This window comes from Plectropomus leopardus, chromosome 22 (assembly GCF_008729295.1).
Source record: "Plectropomus leopardus isolate mb chromosome 22, YSFRI_Pleo_2.0, whole genome shotgun sequence".
Lineage (NCBI taxonomy): Eukaryota > Metazoa > Chordata > Actinopteri > Perciformes > Serranidae > Plectropomus > Plectropomus leopardus.
The window spans coordinates 23,342,792-23,360,350 of NC_056484.1; the positions used below are offsets into that span (position 1 = coordinate 23,342,792).

General features: G+C 37.0%; 2 protein-coding genes across 2 annotated transcripts in view; both read right to left on the minus strand.

The window, feature by feature from the left end:
• The window catches only part of ttll12 (tubulin tyrosine ligase-like family, member 12), a 35,799-nt gene extending 32,785 nt beyond the window's left edge, over positions 1-3,014 (minus strand). Inside the window, exons 1-4 of the mRNA XM_042510926.1 lie at positions 2,840-3,014; positions 1,858-2,030; positions 776-974; positions 530-689 (exon numbers count right to left, since the gene is read on the minus strand). Coding sequence (XP_042366860.1) covers positions 530-689; positions 776-974; positions 1,858-2,030; positions 2,840-2,980 — 673 coding nt within the window. The 5' untranslated portion in view covers positions 2,981-3,014. The remainder of the gene's footprint in view (positions 1-529; positions 690-775; positions 975-1,857; positions 2,031-2,839) is intronic.
• A 2,530-nt stretch (positions 3,015-5,544) lies between these two features.
• Positions 5,545-17,438, minus strand: LOC121961314 (sorting nexin-4-like). The gene is made up of 14 exons (XM_042511255.1): positions 17,349-17,438; positions 15,365-15,489; positions 15,062-15,200; positions 14,183-14,332; positions 13,219-13,266; positions 13,083-13,138; positions 11,677-11,749; positions 11,244-11,305; positions 9,933-9,998; positions 9,686-9,775; positions 7,597-7,696; positions 7,303-7,448; positions 6,342-6,456; positions 5,545-6,259 (listed from the first exon to the last, which is right to left on the minus strand). Exons 1-14 carry the CDS (start codon positions 17,436-17,438, stop codon positions 6,212-6,214), a joined length of 1,308 nt encoding a protein of 435 aa, XP_042367189.1. The 3' UTR covers positions 5,545-6,211.
• Between the last annotated feature and the right edge of the window lie 121 nt (positions 17,439-17,559).

Genomic DNA, 17,559 nt, shown 5'->3' on the forward strand with positions numbered 1-17,559 from the left:
ATTTTCATGTGATTTTCTTATAGCATAGAATAGAATAGAATAGAATGGAATAGACTAGACTAGACTAGACTAGACTAGACTAGAATAGAATAGAATAGATAGAATAGAAAAACTTTATTAATCCTGTGAGGGAAATTGTTTTGTTGCAGCAGCAAATAAGAGAGTAGCGACTAAATAAAATATTCATTAAAAAGGGCAAAAAATGCATAGTGTGCTCTCACCTCCCTCCTGCAGGTCCTGCAGGGGCCACAAATGGAGGGCACTTGTAAATTTTTGTGAATCTCCTGCTAATTCTTTCCTGCCATTTTTGCTCATTGCCTTCTTCCTCTCATGTCTCTGAAAGAAACCAAGTCAAACTGCTCAGGTGTTAAATGGTTGACAATAGGGGAAATAAAAAAACAAACAAAAACAGACTCATCCTTCAAATTCTTCCTTCTTCTGAGTGAGTGTGTGTGTGTGTGTGTGTGTGTGTGCGTACGACGTGTGGGAGTGTGTGTGTGTGTGCGTACGTGCGTGAGTGTGCTCTCACCTCCCTCCTGCAGGTCCTGCAGGGGCCACAGCACGGAGTAGGTCAGGCCTCCCTGAATGTAGAAGAAGGGAGCCAGAGCGCAGCTGGGCTGGTCCGAGTGCTGCACCTGGCTGCCAAACTCATCCATGATGTACCACACAGGAACCTTGTCCTCTGGAGACTGCACCACAAGACACAGTAGGACGAGGACAGTGAGTGGACAGGGACGACTGAGACAGAGACTGTGGACCGTGTATTCTAACGTACCCCCTGGTTGAGTTTATAGGTCTGGTTGTACTTCCACATGCAATCCATCACCAGCTCCACCGTGTCCGGGTCAGGGGCCTCGCCGTGGAAGTCCACCCCCATGAGGGCCGCCATTCTGGGCAGCAGGCCGGGGACCTGCTCCAGCTGCTGACGGGCACCTTCCATACGATACGTCCAGGCGTGATCCACCAAGAAGACGCTGCAGGAAAACGGACTCAAGTTCAGCTTTACAGCTCATTTAAAAAAACCTCCACTTTGTCACACATGAATACATATCAATCACTTTGTTTTTGTTGTTTTTAATAGGGCCCACTTTAATATTACACACACAATCATATTGTTCTGCTTACAAAATGTGCTTTTAAAAATCAGGCTATGAAAAATATTATACATGTTCTACTTTCATTTAAATAATATTCTAAGCAGCATCAGTCCTAATCATAAATGGAGAAATACATGCTATTTCCACCAGGTGCACTGACACACTCAATGTTGCTGCTAATCAATGACATATCATAGACTGTCATAATAATAATAAAAATCTACTTAACATGTTAAAAATAATGAATTATTTTTTGTTGTTTTTTTTCATCCAGAAACATTGTGGCATCATGACAAAAACCTGGCATCAAAATTCTGAACATGAACAAATATTTGATATTTATGATGAGGACTGATGTTGGTTACAAAAAATAACTCAGTGAAAGTAGAAAATCATATTGATGCAAAATATTTTTTATAGCCTAAATTTGGAAAGCGCAGTTTGTCTGCATACTAGTGTGTGTAATATTAAAGCGGGCACTGTGGGTTGAATCTAAAAACACCTGTTGTTCAAAGTTACTGCAGTGTCACTTCCATCATGTTTGCTCATTATACTGGCTCTGATACATTTGGTGCGAATAAAAACTAAATATGATTATTTAAGGTGGAGGGAGGGTCATGCATTTTCCCCAGTCACTCAGGCACAAGGAAATTATTAGAGCTTCCTTTGAAGGTAAAGGTTAAAAAATAAATATATATAAAAAAAATTTTTTAAAAAAATCACAAAGAAAAACAAAGCCCCCCCCTCCCCTCTCCCTCACCTGGTCGGCTCTGCGGCGGACAGCCCGCTATCCCGGGTCACCACCACCTTACAGCTGATCGCTGCTCCAGGGTTGCACCTCTTCTTCTCCTCATTCTCTCCATTTTCCTCCTCCTCCTCATCGTCTGCTTGTTGGAACTGCATGATTCCGAAAACCTCCCCAGCATCATAAATCTATGACATAAAAAGTAACATATCCAGACACCATTGGAGAAATTGTGAATTTAAACTTTGCTTGCCTGTAATCTTTATTGGAAGTCAGCAACGCAGCTTAAACACGGTTAATAATATGGTTGATAGTTCCACCCTCGAACTCGGCACACATCACATACCCAGACACCACTTGATGTTGTTCTCGTTCTTTCTCCTGCCATACACGGAGATACATACCGCACCCAGAATTTGGCGTGTGAACCAACTAGTACAAAGATCGAAATTTCACTAAAACAGCACACAGATTGGTGGCTAAATTATATGACGAATTGACCCCAGGAACATATACATGTGTTATAATTTTAAACCATGGCATACCGGCTGTGTGTGTTTGCAAACAATGAAGGAAAATGAGAACTATCAGATTTTTAAAGCGAGTTTGGCATGATCGCCTCCTTTGCGACAGAACGGGATATACTTGAAATGAATGTTATATTCCTAGCCGGGGAACATTACCGATCATCACTATGCTTTTCTCAAATAAAGGGATTATAATATGTCCTAATTTGCCAATAGCGTCATTTTCATACAATCGGAGCTGTGCTGCTGCACGTGCAGTTGAAAAGACGGATGAGAGATGCAAAAAAAATGCATTTTTGTGTCCACCTGCTGTTTTATTCTGTGCTGTGCTGCAGTTACTGAAACTGAAGCAGCAGCTGCAGGTGTGATCTGGTTTGGAGCGTGTGATCGGTGCTGTGTTCGGGTGTGATCGGTGCTGTGTTCGGGTGTGATCGGCGCTGTGTTTGGGTGTCAGTGAGCAGCAGGCAGACCTCGTTGGTGATTTTGTGGTGGAGGCTCCTCCAGTAGATCTGAGGGATCCCTGAGGACTGCAGGACCCCGCCGTATAGGGCCACAAAGCCCCTGAACTCCTCGTCCTCGCCTCCGTTCACAGTGACAGAGTTTGTTGACATGACGCCGGTCACTTACACTCACGTGGAGGTAGCTTGAACAGACCCGGAAGAGGCTGGCAGTTAAGCCGGCAATGCATTGTGGGAGAAACTTAAAGGGCAATTGTGTATTTTTACAACTTTCTACATCGAACTCCAGTTTTACTTCGCTGTGCTTGTACTTTCTGTTTATACTTTAATATTACACACACTTGTAGCGCTCTGCGCACAAAATGCGTATGTTTTAAATTAAGCTTCCATAAATATTATACATCTACATGATTTTCTGCTTTCGTTTAGTGTTTTTTTTTAACCAACATAAGTATTAATAATAATAAACTATCAAATATGCACTCGTTTTTCCTAATTTTAACCCTTTAAATGCCAGGTTTTGGCATGATGCCACTATTTATTAGATGTAAAATAAATAATTATTTTCAATATATTACATGCAGACATGTATTATCACAGCCTGAGATATGTCAGTGATTTGCAGCAGCATTGATTGTGGCAGTGCATCAAGTGGAAACGGAACGTATTTTCTCCATGTACAAAAAAATGACAAATTCCAAGTATTTTATTTGTTGCTATCTGCATGGACAACAGCCAAAATAATTTTTTAAAAAAGAATGAAAAGCGTGCAAAGTGTGCCAAAGGATTAATATTACTACTCAAGTTACACTATATATTACTGTTACTATATATATGTTGTATATATATATTATATATATATAATATATATATATATATATATATATATTATATATATATTACTATATATATTAACTCCATCCAATACTACACATGTTCCCAAAAAGTGATGTTTCCATTAGTTAGTTAATGATCTTGTAGGAACAAGTTATCATCTTGTTGGAACAAATTAGTATTTTATAAAAACAAATTACTTTTTGTGGGAGCAAGTTATTATCATGAATTATTAATTCTTGGGAACAAATTAATATTTAATAATATTTTTTTTAAAAGATAAAATATACTAATAACATAAAGCAGAGAAGAGCTAAAGAAAAACATTATTAAAATGATCAGGAAAACTCATCTTTGATGAAACATTCACAGAAAATAATCTGCTCAAAATGTATGCAAATTGCTGATTTTTCACAAAACTTCTTGTAGTTTTCATAGCATTCACCATCTAACTGTACAGTTAATCACTTGTTCAGTTCAGTTATTGCTATGCATTGAATCTATTATAAAATATCTGGATATCTGAACATATGAAATACAAATTTTCCTCACTAATAGTGAAAGGGGTCTCATAAGGAAAAGGTTGAAAACAACTGTCTTAGTTCATGTAAAAAAATAAATTAAAAGAAATACACCAGAGAAACTACTCTGCAAACACAGTCCGCTGTGAGACACATTTTTATTAAAATAAATATAACAAAAAACAGTTACATCCAAACTGGGGATTAAAATATGAAAATGTAAAAGAGTACAAACAAATGGAGTCTGAAATCTTATAGACACACACACACACACACACACACAGACACCACACACAGACACACACACACACACACACATACACACACAAAGCTTACTGCTAGCAAGCCTCAACAACAGAAAATAAACATTTCAGTCAATAAATAAAGATGCAATTCATCTAAAGTGAATATGACTTGAATTTTATACACCAACATCCTGCAGCCTCTCTGATTCATTAAAGCAGAATTAAAAGCCGTTCCCTCACAGCAGAGGGGAATGTAACGTCACACACAAGATATTTTACACACACACACACACACACACATATGTATATATAAATATTTGTTATCACCACAGTATCCACTCCTGAGTATTAATGAGCACTAAGTGTACCTCAGAAGCTTTTATAGTCATGTTTAAGAAGCTCAAGTTCCTTTTACACCTGCAGTTTCCTGTCTTTGGTTCAGGCCAAAGGAAAAATATGACACAAGCTGCCTTTTAGTTCTGCTCCAATTTGGTTTAACCCTTTAAATCCTGAGCAATTTGCTTTGATTTCATTCTAAAACACAGAGAGGCAAAGGAGCAAATTGATACTTTAAAATTCATTTTAAATAATGCAAAAAAAAATGTTGGCACTACTTCATTTTTATAAGTAATTAACTTAAAACATATGTTCATATTATGGTAATTAAAAGTATATAATACTTTAGAATTTGTGTCAGATGATCTGGACAACTTAGAACAAATTTACTTGTATGGTTAACTTAAACTATAAACTTGTGTTCATAATTATGGTAATCGAGTATTCGAGTATTTAATTACCAAAATGAGGAAGACACATTTTTAAGTTATATCCTAATCAAAATGAAGTTTTTCAGATTATCTCAAATGAATTTCAAAAGTGTTATGGACTGTCACCATAATTATGAACATGTTTTTAAGTTAAGTAAAAAATTAATCTGGTCCAACAAAGTTTTCTATTCTACTTTAAAAAAAAATAAATTTTAACAAGAAGACATGGCCTAAAAAAAATTAGTAGGAAAGGTATATATATATATATAAACTATTATTTGACTATATCATCATATTGAATATCTAATTACAAATAATAAATAAAAAATATAATTACAAATATGGTTTTGGTTCTGGATATTCTTTACCTAGGTTTTTATTTTCTAGTAATCCTGCCCTTTTTAAAACATTCTTTTAGGTCATTTTCTTGTCACCTTTTATTTATTTCTTGATTCCCCCCCATTTTTTCAAAAGAAATCATATCAATTTGCGTCGGTTTCAAAAGGTTAGACAGCTTGTGAAAAGCGCCTGGATGAAGCAGAAAAAAAATTCCCCAGGTTTCAAAGGGTTAATAGCTTCAGCAACTGAAATCAGCTCCACGTCGATCAAATTGAACTCTGGCGGCAGACAGCCTCTAATGCTGCTCTTTATTGGACCTGATGCTTTACTTATGTTCTCTGGATTTATGACCATATGTCATAAATATTGACAAATGAGTAAAAAGGGATCTTGACGTTAGCATGTAAAAAGTGCCTCTTAAAGGTGAGAGAACATGGTCTCAGCTAAATATTGACGACCCTCCAGAGTCCCAGTCGTGTGCTCTGCATGATCCACCACCTCCCTCAGCCTTCTCACTCCACAAAGGGTTAACAGTGAAGGTAAATCACCACTCAAAGTGAAATTTATATGAATGGGTTTTGTGTAAATACTTGTTATCTTTTTACATAAAGTTGTTCCTGTACTGTTCCTCCATCCAGAGGACATCAGCATCTTTCTCCTGTGAATATGGCTTCATCTTCACATCTTGAGGAAACATTCTTTGGCATTGCTCCACATCTGTATTCCCTGCAGGAGGAGAAATAAAATAAAGAAAAAACTTTAATTAGTAGTCCTATACCCTTCAGAGAGCTGATGTGCTGTCCTGTACCTTTTTACACATGCTGATCTGCATGACAGCGTAGTTGATGAGCGCTTCCCGCAGATCTTTGTCTTTCTGCTCCTTAAAGCGCTGCATGTCCACCCACGCCCTCTCCACATGCTCTCTGCAGTCAAACACAGCAAATGAAGCGCACATGAACCTGAAAAATCTGTTGGGCCCGCTTTAATATTAAAAAACACTCATATCACTCTATGCACAAAATGTGCTTTTCAAAATCCAGCTTTAAAAATTTTTAAATGTTAATATGGTTTTCTTCTTTCTTTGAGCTTATTTTTTTTTTAACCATCATCAGTCCTAATCATAAATTTCAAATATTTGTTAATTTTCAGAATTTTTAACCCTTTAAATACCAAATTTTTTATCATGGTCCCACTATGTCTTAAGATGAAAATAAACAAAAAAAACCCAACAAAAACTAAAATAAATTATTTTCCATACATTACATGCTGAGTAGATGTTTTTGATTATCACAGTCTGGGATACGTCAATGATTAGCAGCAACACTGACTGTGACAGTGCACCTCGTAGAAATAGCATGTATACAGCACTGAGTCTAAGACAAATTTCCCTTATGGTGGAAATAAAGTATATTATATCATATCGTATCGTATCATATCGCATTGCATCGCATTGTATCATATTTTCTCCATATGTCATCATCAGGTGAAAAATAGTAAAAATGACAAATTCCAAGGCAAAAGACCAGAATGATACCCAGCACTAATAAAATGCATATTTTTATGCTTTGACAGCTGAAAACTCTGAAAAAGAATATTTGATCTCTATGATTAGGACTGATGTTGGTTAAAAAATAAACTCAATGAAAGTAGAAAATTATATTAATGTATAATATTTTTTTTGTCTAACTTTGGAAAATGCATTTCGTGCACAGAGCGGTGTGAGTAATATCGAAGCGGGCCCACACAGTTAAGCAGTGTCAATGACTCACTCGCACTCCACTGTTTTCTCCTTGACCGTCTCCTCTCCCTCTGTGATCAGCTCCTCCAGCAGCTTCAGCCTGGCCTCCCTCTGCTCAGGCGCCTCTTGGCCAAAAAGCTTGTTGGTCATGCCTTTGAAGGAGAACGTCCGCACGATCTACGGGAAGGTGTGAACACAAATAATGAGTTTAGAAGTTAACATCTAGAGTCCTCCTCAGCAGTCTCACCTCGTCAGACGTGACTAAATAAACCAGAACTGCTAAAGAATAAGACAAAGCAACAGTAGAGGAGTGCGTGAAGAGTACCCCTGTAGCCAGCTCCTCACGCTGCTGCTTCTTGGAGATGAGGTCCTGGGACGCCATCTCCAGCTCAAACTGGGTCAGCTCATGCTTCCTGCAGACCGCCCTGTGTAATGATAAAATTAAGAAAACTGTGTGAAAAAGTCTTCAGCCAAGGCAAAAAAATGAAAGAAGCAGCTGCAAGATAAGAAAGATAAGATAATGATTAAAAAACACGCATGCACTCTTTTCAGTAGCTGAATATGGTTTTCACATAAGTAAATTAAATCTTAATCCTGTGTTTATCTGCTGTGTGGTCTATTATGCTATAGTTTGAAACAAGGTAAACATTTAACCAGTATGTATACCCAGTTTATAACCTGTGTGTGATATTATAATTAAACTGAGTTGCATTGTTTTTTAAAAATACAGAATTAAAGGTCTTTGAAATAATGGTGTCACAGGAGAGATAGGTCAGGGGTGTGGAAAAGTACCCAGAACCCCAGTGAAAGCTGACTGTTTAAATCAGAGCCAGAAGTTGAGAGCATAAGAAGGAGGAGACTGCTGGGTCCAGTGTTCCTTGGCAGAAGCTACCACATCAACCACCATTATTGAAGAAAGCTCGCAAGAATATTTAAATTAGATCAAAGTTTGAGTTCATTTTAGCAGAGTCTTCAGAGATGTTTTGCCACAACACCTGTCAAAGCAAAGAGTGAGTCAAACTACAGCTCCTGACAGAAATCACTCATATTTATTTTTTTCATTTCATATTCATTATTTCATAGTTTAGCCTCCTCTTTTTCCTGTAAATAAGAATGAAAAATTGTAGCAAATAGCTACTTGAATTTGGGTATGTGGGTGCATGCATATATGTTTCATTAATTGGAGTACAGGTTTAATTTGATAAGGAAGCTGTTTAATATAAATTCAGTGACTCATGGAAAAGGGACAGGGCTCAATAAGTGTGTACCTCCTCTCACTCTTTTTGGACTACATAAACAAAGTCATCATGTGTTTGACCATATCTTTTGCTTATGTTTTTCATTGTAAACATTACTTTTTTGTCTGCCTGCTTGTTTGTAAGAAAAAAATCTATATTTTCTTTTTTACACGTCAAAATAAATCAAATCAAATCACTCCATTAGCATTAAATTAAACAAACTGTCTCATTAATATTTCATTTCTTTAATCTCTGTACTTTTTTCCCCATGCTTGAAAAATAACAGCTAGTTTTAAGTGCACTTTGGGATTGATTTGGTGTGCTAAGTGAAGGGGGATGATCCTACATGTTTCAAACGCAGACAGTACACACGTTAAACTGCAAGGAGCAGCTCTTTCTTCAGACCTCAGGAATGCTGCACAGACATCATAAAGATTTACAATATCCTGCAAACAGCAACAGTGCAGATAAGAGGACCCTCCACCTCCCACATCTCCAAACCTGAACCCTCACCCAAACCACCGTTAATCCCTTTAGATCTCAACGAGTCAGAGATGCAGGAGCAACTCTCACCCCAGTGTGAACTTTTAGGACAACTTAGATAAACATTCCCCACCAGCTGCCGTCATAAGTCACCTCAGAGAGCCCGTCACCTGCAGAAACTAGCTGGCGCCAACATTAATCCCACCGAGAACCCTCCACTGAACATGTAGTTGGGATTTTGTCTGAGGACAATACATGTAGTGTATCAGAGTGTGTGTGTGTGTGTGTGTGTGTGTAACAACTGGCCCCATGCAGCAACATTCTCCTGCTAAGAGAAAATATAAAAGAATTTAAAAAATAAAATTAAGAGCAACGAAGGTGTCAGCATGGGAGGAGCTAATTTACCTTATTCTTTTTCTTTAAATTTCACTTGACTTTAAAAAAAAAGAGTTGCAGGGAACTTGCTGTATACGATGTTGAAAGTTTCCGTTCTGATTAAACATTTTTTAAAGGCATTTAAACAAAGTTTTGTGTTGGAGTTTGTTATTTTCCAAATTCTAAATTTTGACAGAAAGATTTTCATTTTAAATGCATATCGGTTCCAAATATGGCTATCAGCCTCATTAACTGCTAATAATCTGTATCGGCCCTGAAAAAACAATATGGGTCGATGTTGCTTTAAATGGTTCTTACCTCAGAGCTTCAGCATAGAAGAGATATTCCTTCAGTTGGTCTGCATAATGTTCCTCTTCCTCTAAGATATCGTCTATGGAGGCAGCGTATCTGCAGGTGAATGATTAATAACATCAGCAGAAGCAGGAACAAGCCTGCAGTATGTGTTATTTAGAGAGATCACATCTGTCCAGAAATTCTATAAAACTATATTAACAGAAACAAATGGGATTATGAGCAGGCGGAGAGACCCGACTCAAACACTCACGCATCCATATGATGACCGGCACTCTGCAGTCCATCGCCCATCTCTTTCTCTATGGCACTCCACTCACTGCAGGGAGCACACACACACACACACACACACACACACACACACAGACACACAGAGCTACATTTGAGGAAATACCGTCTTGAAGAATGTCTGAAGTTTTGTTTTCCACTATGAATGATATTCATTGTAGGATTCATTTACATTGTATGTAAAAAAAAAAAAAGAAACATTTGTCATAAAACATAATTTTAATTGTTCTGAATTTTGGGACTGAAGAACATTTTTAAAGGTTTCTTTGTCATTAAGTCACACTTTTTTTTCCTTGACACTCTAGGCTCTAATGACAGAAGTCATCTTATGCTGTACAGATTTAACCCTTTAGAACCTGGATTGACATCAGTTTTGTTGACACCTCTCAGCTGAGAAAATGGGAATAAGGCAATGGCCAACGCGGCAAGAAATATCCTGACAAATTGTTGAAAAAAAAAATTAGGAAAAAGTGACAAAAATTGACTTGGTAATTTTCCCATATCCTTTTTTTTTAAAAAAAAAAACAAACAAAACTTTTTTGTTTGTTTGTTTGTTTTGCTTATTTTCAGGCAATTTTTTTGTAATGCTTTACATTTAAAAATGGGTGTTTTGCGCACAATTAACCCTTTAGAACCTGGATCGACATCACAATTGCTGACACCTTTCACAAGCATTTAAACCTTTGGCGCCTGAAAAAAATTGGTTTGATTTCTTTGGAACATGTGGGAAAAAGGCAATGACCAACTCGGTAAGAAATGTCCTTAAAATTGTTTTAAAAGAAAAAGAAAAAGTGAAAGGTGACAAGAAATTGACTTGAAAATTAGCTGCAGGAACATTATTAAATTTTATCAAAACTAGAGAGAAATATCCAAAAAACTATATTAACATTCTTAGAAATTCTTATATATATGTATTTAAATTATGCTACTGAAAAAAATAGTTGTTTTTGGTTTTTTTTTTAGTACTTTCGTAGGGTAATTTTCCCATTTCTTATTTTAACTTCCCTTTTTCGAAATATTATTTAGTAAAAAAAATGTTGTAACATTTTACTAAGTACTTACAAATTTTTGAGCCATGTCTTGTTAAGGTGCTCATTCCCTTCTTGTAATTTTGGAAAAAATCAAGCCTGTTTTCTCAGATTTCAAAGGGTAAAAGCCCTTTTTGCAAAATTGTGATTTTGGCCTAAAACTGTTTTGACCTGATAATGGAAACAATACACATTCATGAGCAGACCAAGTCTTGCACAGATAAAATGTAATATGCATGCTGTCAAACCTGAAGACTCTTCCATAGTTCCCGTGGACCTTGTAAACCCCGTAGAGCCGATCTGCAACTCTCTGGAAGAGACAGAAAAAAACCTGAAAGTAAGTGTTAATTATGATAAATATATAGGAAACATTTCAGATTTTCATTGTATGGAGCCCAGCAGGTGCCAGGAGTATTTTCTTTTACTTCTGTTCACATATTAAAAATATCCAGCTGATATCTCCAACACTCGACAACTCACACTACAACAAGCTAGACTGACAAATGACTGTGGGGTGAACTGTACCGTCAAGGTTAGGTGTAAGGAATGCATTATGTAAAGGATGTGTAATGCATTATGCATTATGAAGAGCAGAGGTGGAAGTACAGCTGTGTGTGTGTGTGTGTGTGTGTGTGTGTGTGTGTATCTCTGAGAGTTAAAGAGAGACAGACAGAGACTTACTGCTCGTGCTCGGAGCAGCTGAGATGTGTGAGACTGCAGCTCATCGCTGTAGTGTTTCATCTCCATGAAGCGTCTGAGTGAGAGAAAATACACAGAGCACAGTTATTAGTTTCATTTGGCTTCTCCTACTAAGTTATTCAACAGTGTAAATGTATTTGTTCATCCTTTAAATTACTTTTTTACTTTTCTTTTGATTTGACCACTGTAGAGGAGTCACATTTTTTATAATACTATATTATCATTTTAATAATCATTAATCACTTAATTTTTAACAAGCAAAAAGACCAAAAATCTGAAATTTTCATGTTCTCAAATGACAAAACAAAGACATTTCATTAATCATATCAGCCGTTGTGACATTGTCACAGCTGTAAATAATAGTATTTTGTGCTCTGGCTCTTGCTGGCATTTCCTACTGTAACCTTATGTTTTATGAATCAAACAATGAATTCATTAATCGAGAAAATAATTAAAAGATCATGAAAACAATTATTAGTTGGAGCCCTAGATGGACCCACACATTAGGGGCCTTTCAGAAACTGACAAGAAATATTAGGGATGCACAATAATATCTGCATGTCATCAGTACTGGCAGATATTGGCTTTAAAATCAATTTCTGAAATCCAACTGATAAAGTTGATGAAGAAATGAAGCCAACTTACTGATTTCTGCCAGTTTCCCAAACCACTATATTGTTTTTAATTGACAAACTGTACATGTACAAAGTTTAAGTATTTTTCTTATTTTGCACAGTTAAATATTATTACACACACTGAAAAGCATTATATTTCATATCTCCATCTGCTGGTGGACCATCACAAAAAAGGAAGCAGAATACGATATTAATTCCACGTCAGAAGAGACTTGACTTAATGAAATAAAAAATGACTAGTGAAATGACCTTGTGTTAGCAACTTCAGTAAACCAATGTAGTCTGACTTAAATAGATCATGACAAAAAGGATTTCACCAATGATGAAGTTAGGAGATCCAAGTCCTGTTTTTTAACATGTAAACTTGAAATTTAAAAAAATGATTGACTAGTTGCAAATAGCAGAACACAGACATATTGCACAGAATACCTGATTTACTGAAGTTGCTAAGACGAAGAAAGATTGATTAAATTAAACTTCAACAACTGCACAAAATCAAGTAAATATAACCACATTTTCAGTAAACTTGACAATTGAATATAAAACAACCTAAATTAAGATTAAAAGTTATATTTACTAACATTTTTCAAAGCAATTGGTTTTCTAGATTTAATTTAGGTAAGTTAGCTTGGGTCAACATCCAGCTCCAACTTGAAAGTACAACTCCTCAAAACCAGAGGTGAATTATTTTGACATTAAAAGAAAATTTTGACACATTTTCAATACAGCAGAGCTCTTCTTACACTAACTTACTTATCTGGATTTCTCACCCTGAAGGTGGCGCTGAGAGCTCTCAGCCTGGAATCTGCCTGAAACAGGAGCAACAAGCGCTTATCAAGATTTGTCAGCACTGAAAAGTCTTTGTACAATATAAAGTTACACAAAGTACCTTTGCCTGAAATCCTGTCTCATACACCACCTCCTTCCAGCCATGTTCCTGCAAAACACACCGCAGAAAAAAAACATTCAACACATCAAGCTATTAAAAAAATTAATTAATTTGAGTTAATTTTTTAACCAACATCAGTCCTCATAAACATCAAACATTCATACATTTTCAGAATTTTAACTCTTTACATGCCATGTTTTTGTCATGGTGCCAGTATGTTTTTAGATCAAAAAAAGATTTATTTTAAACATACTTCACACAAAGAAGATGATTTTGTTTGTAATCACAGTCCGGGATATGTCAATGATTTGCAGCAACGCTGATTGTGACAGTGCCACTAGTGGAAATAGCATGTATTTTCTCGTATGCCAATTATGGTTAATGAAAAAAGGTGTCATCTGGTGGAAAATAGTCAAAATGACAAATTCAAAGTCAAAAGCCCAGAATGACACCCAGAAATAATATAATGTCATGTTTTTATGCTTTGATGGCTGACGCCAACTTCTACTGCCATTTTTATGAGCCATGCCTCCACTATTAATATACACATGGGAATGTTAACAACTAACGATATTTGCATGTAACATAAATTGCATTTATTAATTTTATGTCTATCACTATTGTCATATGATACGCTGTTTTATGATATGCTGTTGTTACCATTATTGCTCCCATTATCACCCCCCCCTCTCTCTTCCTCCCTCTCTTTCTCCTTCCTTTTTGCCATTACTGTAATTTAACTGTTATTTATGACATCTATTGCACATCTGTCTGTCCTGGAAGAGGGATCTCTCCTCGGTCGCTCTTCCTGAGGTTTCTACCTTTTTTTCCCCCGTTAGAAGGTTTTGGGGGAGTTTTTCCTGTATTGACTAAATGTAGGAGCTAAGCTGGAAATTCCTAGATTAAACAAATACACACAATCTTGCCAAAAAGCAGCCCAGAGCTGTGGCCCTGTAGCGTGTACCTCAGTGAGAAAGTGGTGGAGGATCTTGTCATTGGACAGGACTGGATGTGATGCCACACGGAGCAGGAAGTTCTCCAGGCCGACCCTGCGGCGCTCCACAAAGTCTGGGTCCATGTTGTCTGCAGACAGCTTGTGCCACACAAACTCTGCCTGCACGCAAGAGAACAAGGAAACCAACTGCATTCAAGTTTTTGTCAGTTTTTACTGTCTGAGTAACCAAACTGCCTGAAAATAAGCAAAGCAAAGCAAACAAACAAACAAAATAAACACATATTTACAAGAATTGAGAATATAGTTTTCTGGATATTTCTCCCTGTTTTTGATCAAATCTCCCTTGAAGCTAATTTTCAAGTCAGTTTTTGTCACCTTTTACTAATTTTTTGCCATTGCCTTTTTCCCATTTGTTCAAAAGAAATCAAACCAATTTTCTCAGCTGCCAAAGGTTTAAATGCTCGTGAGAGGTGTCAGCAAAACTGATGTCAATCCAGGCTCTACAGGGTTAACTGTGTACAACTAAACTAAACTAAGGTTGCACACTGAAATGGCAGTTGTAGTGTTAAATCTGCACTCACACTGATTTGAATTTAGGGATGGGACTGAAGCTTTAGCCCATTCCAATCAATAAATGTCACCACATCGTTTAGTTAGCCATTATTATGATCATTATTATGTTGTATACTTTACACAATCATGTACTATCAACTTGGTCTCCTGTTTTATGTGGCAGCTGGTTAGTTCAAATAATAACTCTGTCAGCTTTGTCTGAACTACATGGAGCAAAATCCAGAATCCAGTCGTGCTTTCTCAAGCTTCTAATTCTGCTCTTTTTCCATTTTATGAGACATGAGATAAAGCAAGGCTGCATTCCTCTGCACTCACCCTCTTCTCAGGCAGAGGGGGCACCACGATGAACGGGTAGGTAACTAACAGATAGTTCCTCAGCAGCTCAAATTCGCTGTATCTCCTCCACAGAGAGTCGGGGGCCAGGTTACGACCTTCAGCAACTGCATCCATCGGCCTTTAAAGATTGGACAGTTTTTGGTGAATTGTTTTTGCACAGCAACAAAATACAGAAGGAAACACATGCACCAGAGAGATAAAACTAAAGGGAAGTACAGACATCACAACATCTCAACCCACAGCACTTCCTTTCTAATAACACCGTGTGTGAAGTGATCTCACCGTGTTTCTATGAGGTACACGGTGAATGTCTCCTGCATGTTCACTGCGTTTTTGCCGCTCCTCTTCTCAGCCTCAGCGACGCAGATCTCCATCCTGCGCAGGAGAGTTGAGCCCTCCTCCACCATCTGAAACATCACAGTGTCCTTAACAACCTGTGAAAACCGCCTAATGATGCTCTATACTACATATTACTAAACATTTGAAGTTTCAAGTCAAGCACTGATGAAAAGATAACCTGCTGATTCTCCAGTTCAGGGAAAGAGCTGCTGTGACACGGGCCTACAGAGATGATAATAATGTGTGTGTTACAGTAATGCTTTTGAGTTTGAGCTCCACTATCTCTCTGAAAAGGCATCCAAAAATGGTCTATTATAACACTACTATTAATAAATATTATTATTATAACATAGCAATGACCTGTAAATCAGACTAATTTTAAAAAATACAGCTGTTATTAAGGATTTTAAGTAAAGATGACACAATAAAATTATTTAAATATGAATGAGGGAAGTTTGAATACTTTTTGGTTAATTAATTTATATATTAATTGGGTAATAAATAAAATCATCCTTAGAATAATCAATGAACTAGTTGTTAGATTAGTTGACTAATAAAAAAAATGATCTTAGCTTAACTGAGAAAAAAAAATAGATAAGTGCAGCTATTCTCAGCAGGGTCCAGAATTAACACCCACCAAGAGCCAAATGTGGGTAGATTTTCTGTTTGGTGAGTAAATCTCAGAGGGCGGTCTGTCACACTGACAGGTTAATATTTTTACCAAAATAGTTACACAATAAAAAAAGATAACGTAACCATATACTGAGAACATTCCCCTGGCTGCTTTTACAACATCTAGAAATGTTGTTCCCAACTGGTGGGTCACGGGTCCATTCTAACGGTGACTCCTGACCATGTCAGGTTTGCAAAAAAAAAAAAAAAAAAATTGCACTTTAGTCTTTCAATAAGTTTTACTTCATTCTGTTTTAACCCCACATTATTTACATTTTTTCTAATCAAATTGAATATGTGGTAATTTGTAGAGGTTGACAAATTATCGGTCTGGATGATTATTGGGGACGATATCTGGCATTTTCTTATCTGTATCTGCATTGTATTTTAATGGTTACCAATAAAATTAATTAATAAAAAAGTGCAACACAATGGCAGCATGAGCGGAATTTTACTTTGTAAAACTTCAGGGAGCTATTTAGTTTTGATGAAACATTTGCTAAAGGCATTTAAAGAAAGTTTTGTGTTGGAGTTGGTATATTCCAAATTCTAAATATTGACAGGAAGATTTTGATTTTTATTGCAAATGCATGTATAGTATGGGTTATCGGCCTTATTTACTATTAATAATAATCAGTATCAATAGTGGCTCTGAAAAACCAATATCGGTCGACCCCTAGTAATTTAACATAAGTGCGTACCTTGAACTCAGTGCTAAGGAGAAATGTGTCCCCAGAGGCTGAACCAGTTAGGAACCACTGATCTACAACATCTGTCACTCATTTTCTGTCCAGCAGCTCCAGACTTTATACCCAATAACATCACAGATTTGAGTTTTTGCACTCTGTTTTTTTGATTTGGGAGACGGTTTTTCATAATGACTAATGTTTTGGACTGTCTTAGACCAAAGGAACAGCATATATGAATTTTGAAAAAGGGCATATTTCCCCTTTAAGCAAGCTAATGTTAGCATGAAATAACAACAGACTGGTGGAGTCACAGACTGGATGAAACAGTGGACGGAGCGGTCATTTATTAACGATATACCAGAGTTCATTTTGGCGGACACTATTTAAATGGCTAACATATTGGCTGAATTGTGCCAAAACAAGATTTATGAACTTATATTCGGCTAGCTTGTATATACCATAATGCAAGCTAGCTGAGCCTGTCAGCTCAAACACTGTAGCGTTAACACAGCCTTTCTATCAGAACAATCCTACGACTAAAATGTGAAGGGAAGCTGCAGTTTTACCGTGTTGTTGAGGCTGCTGCTCCCGTCTGCAGCTGTGTGCTCTGAGTCATCGTCAGTAGCCACCGACTCTTCCCTCCCATCCTCCGCCATCCTCCTCCGTCCTGCTGATGTGGGTGCGGAGCCAGGACGCATGCGCAGAGCCTCCCATCACCCAGCAGATGTTTTCTCTGATGCTTTCCTCGATTTCACTATAATACATCCATGGTTTTCC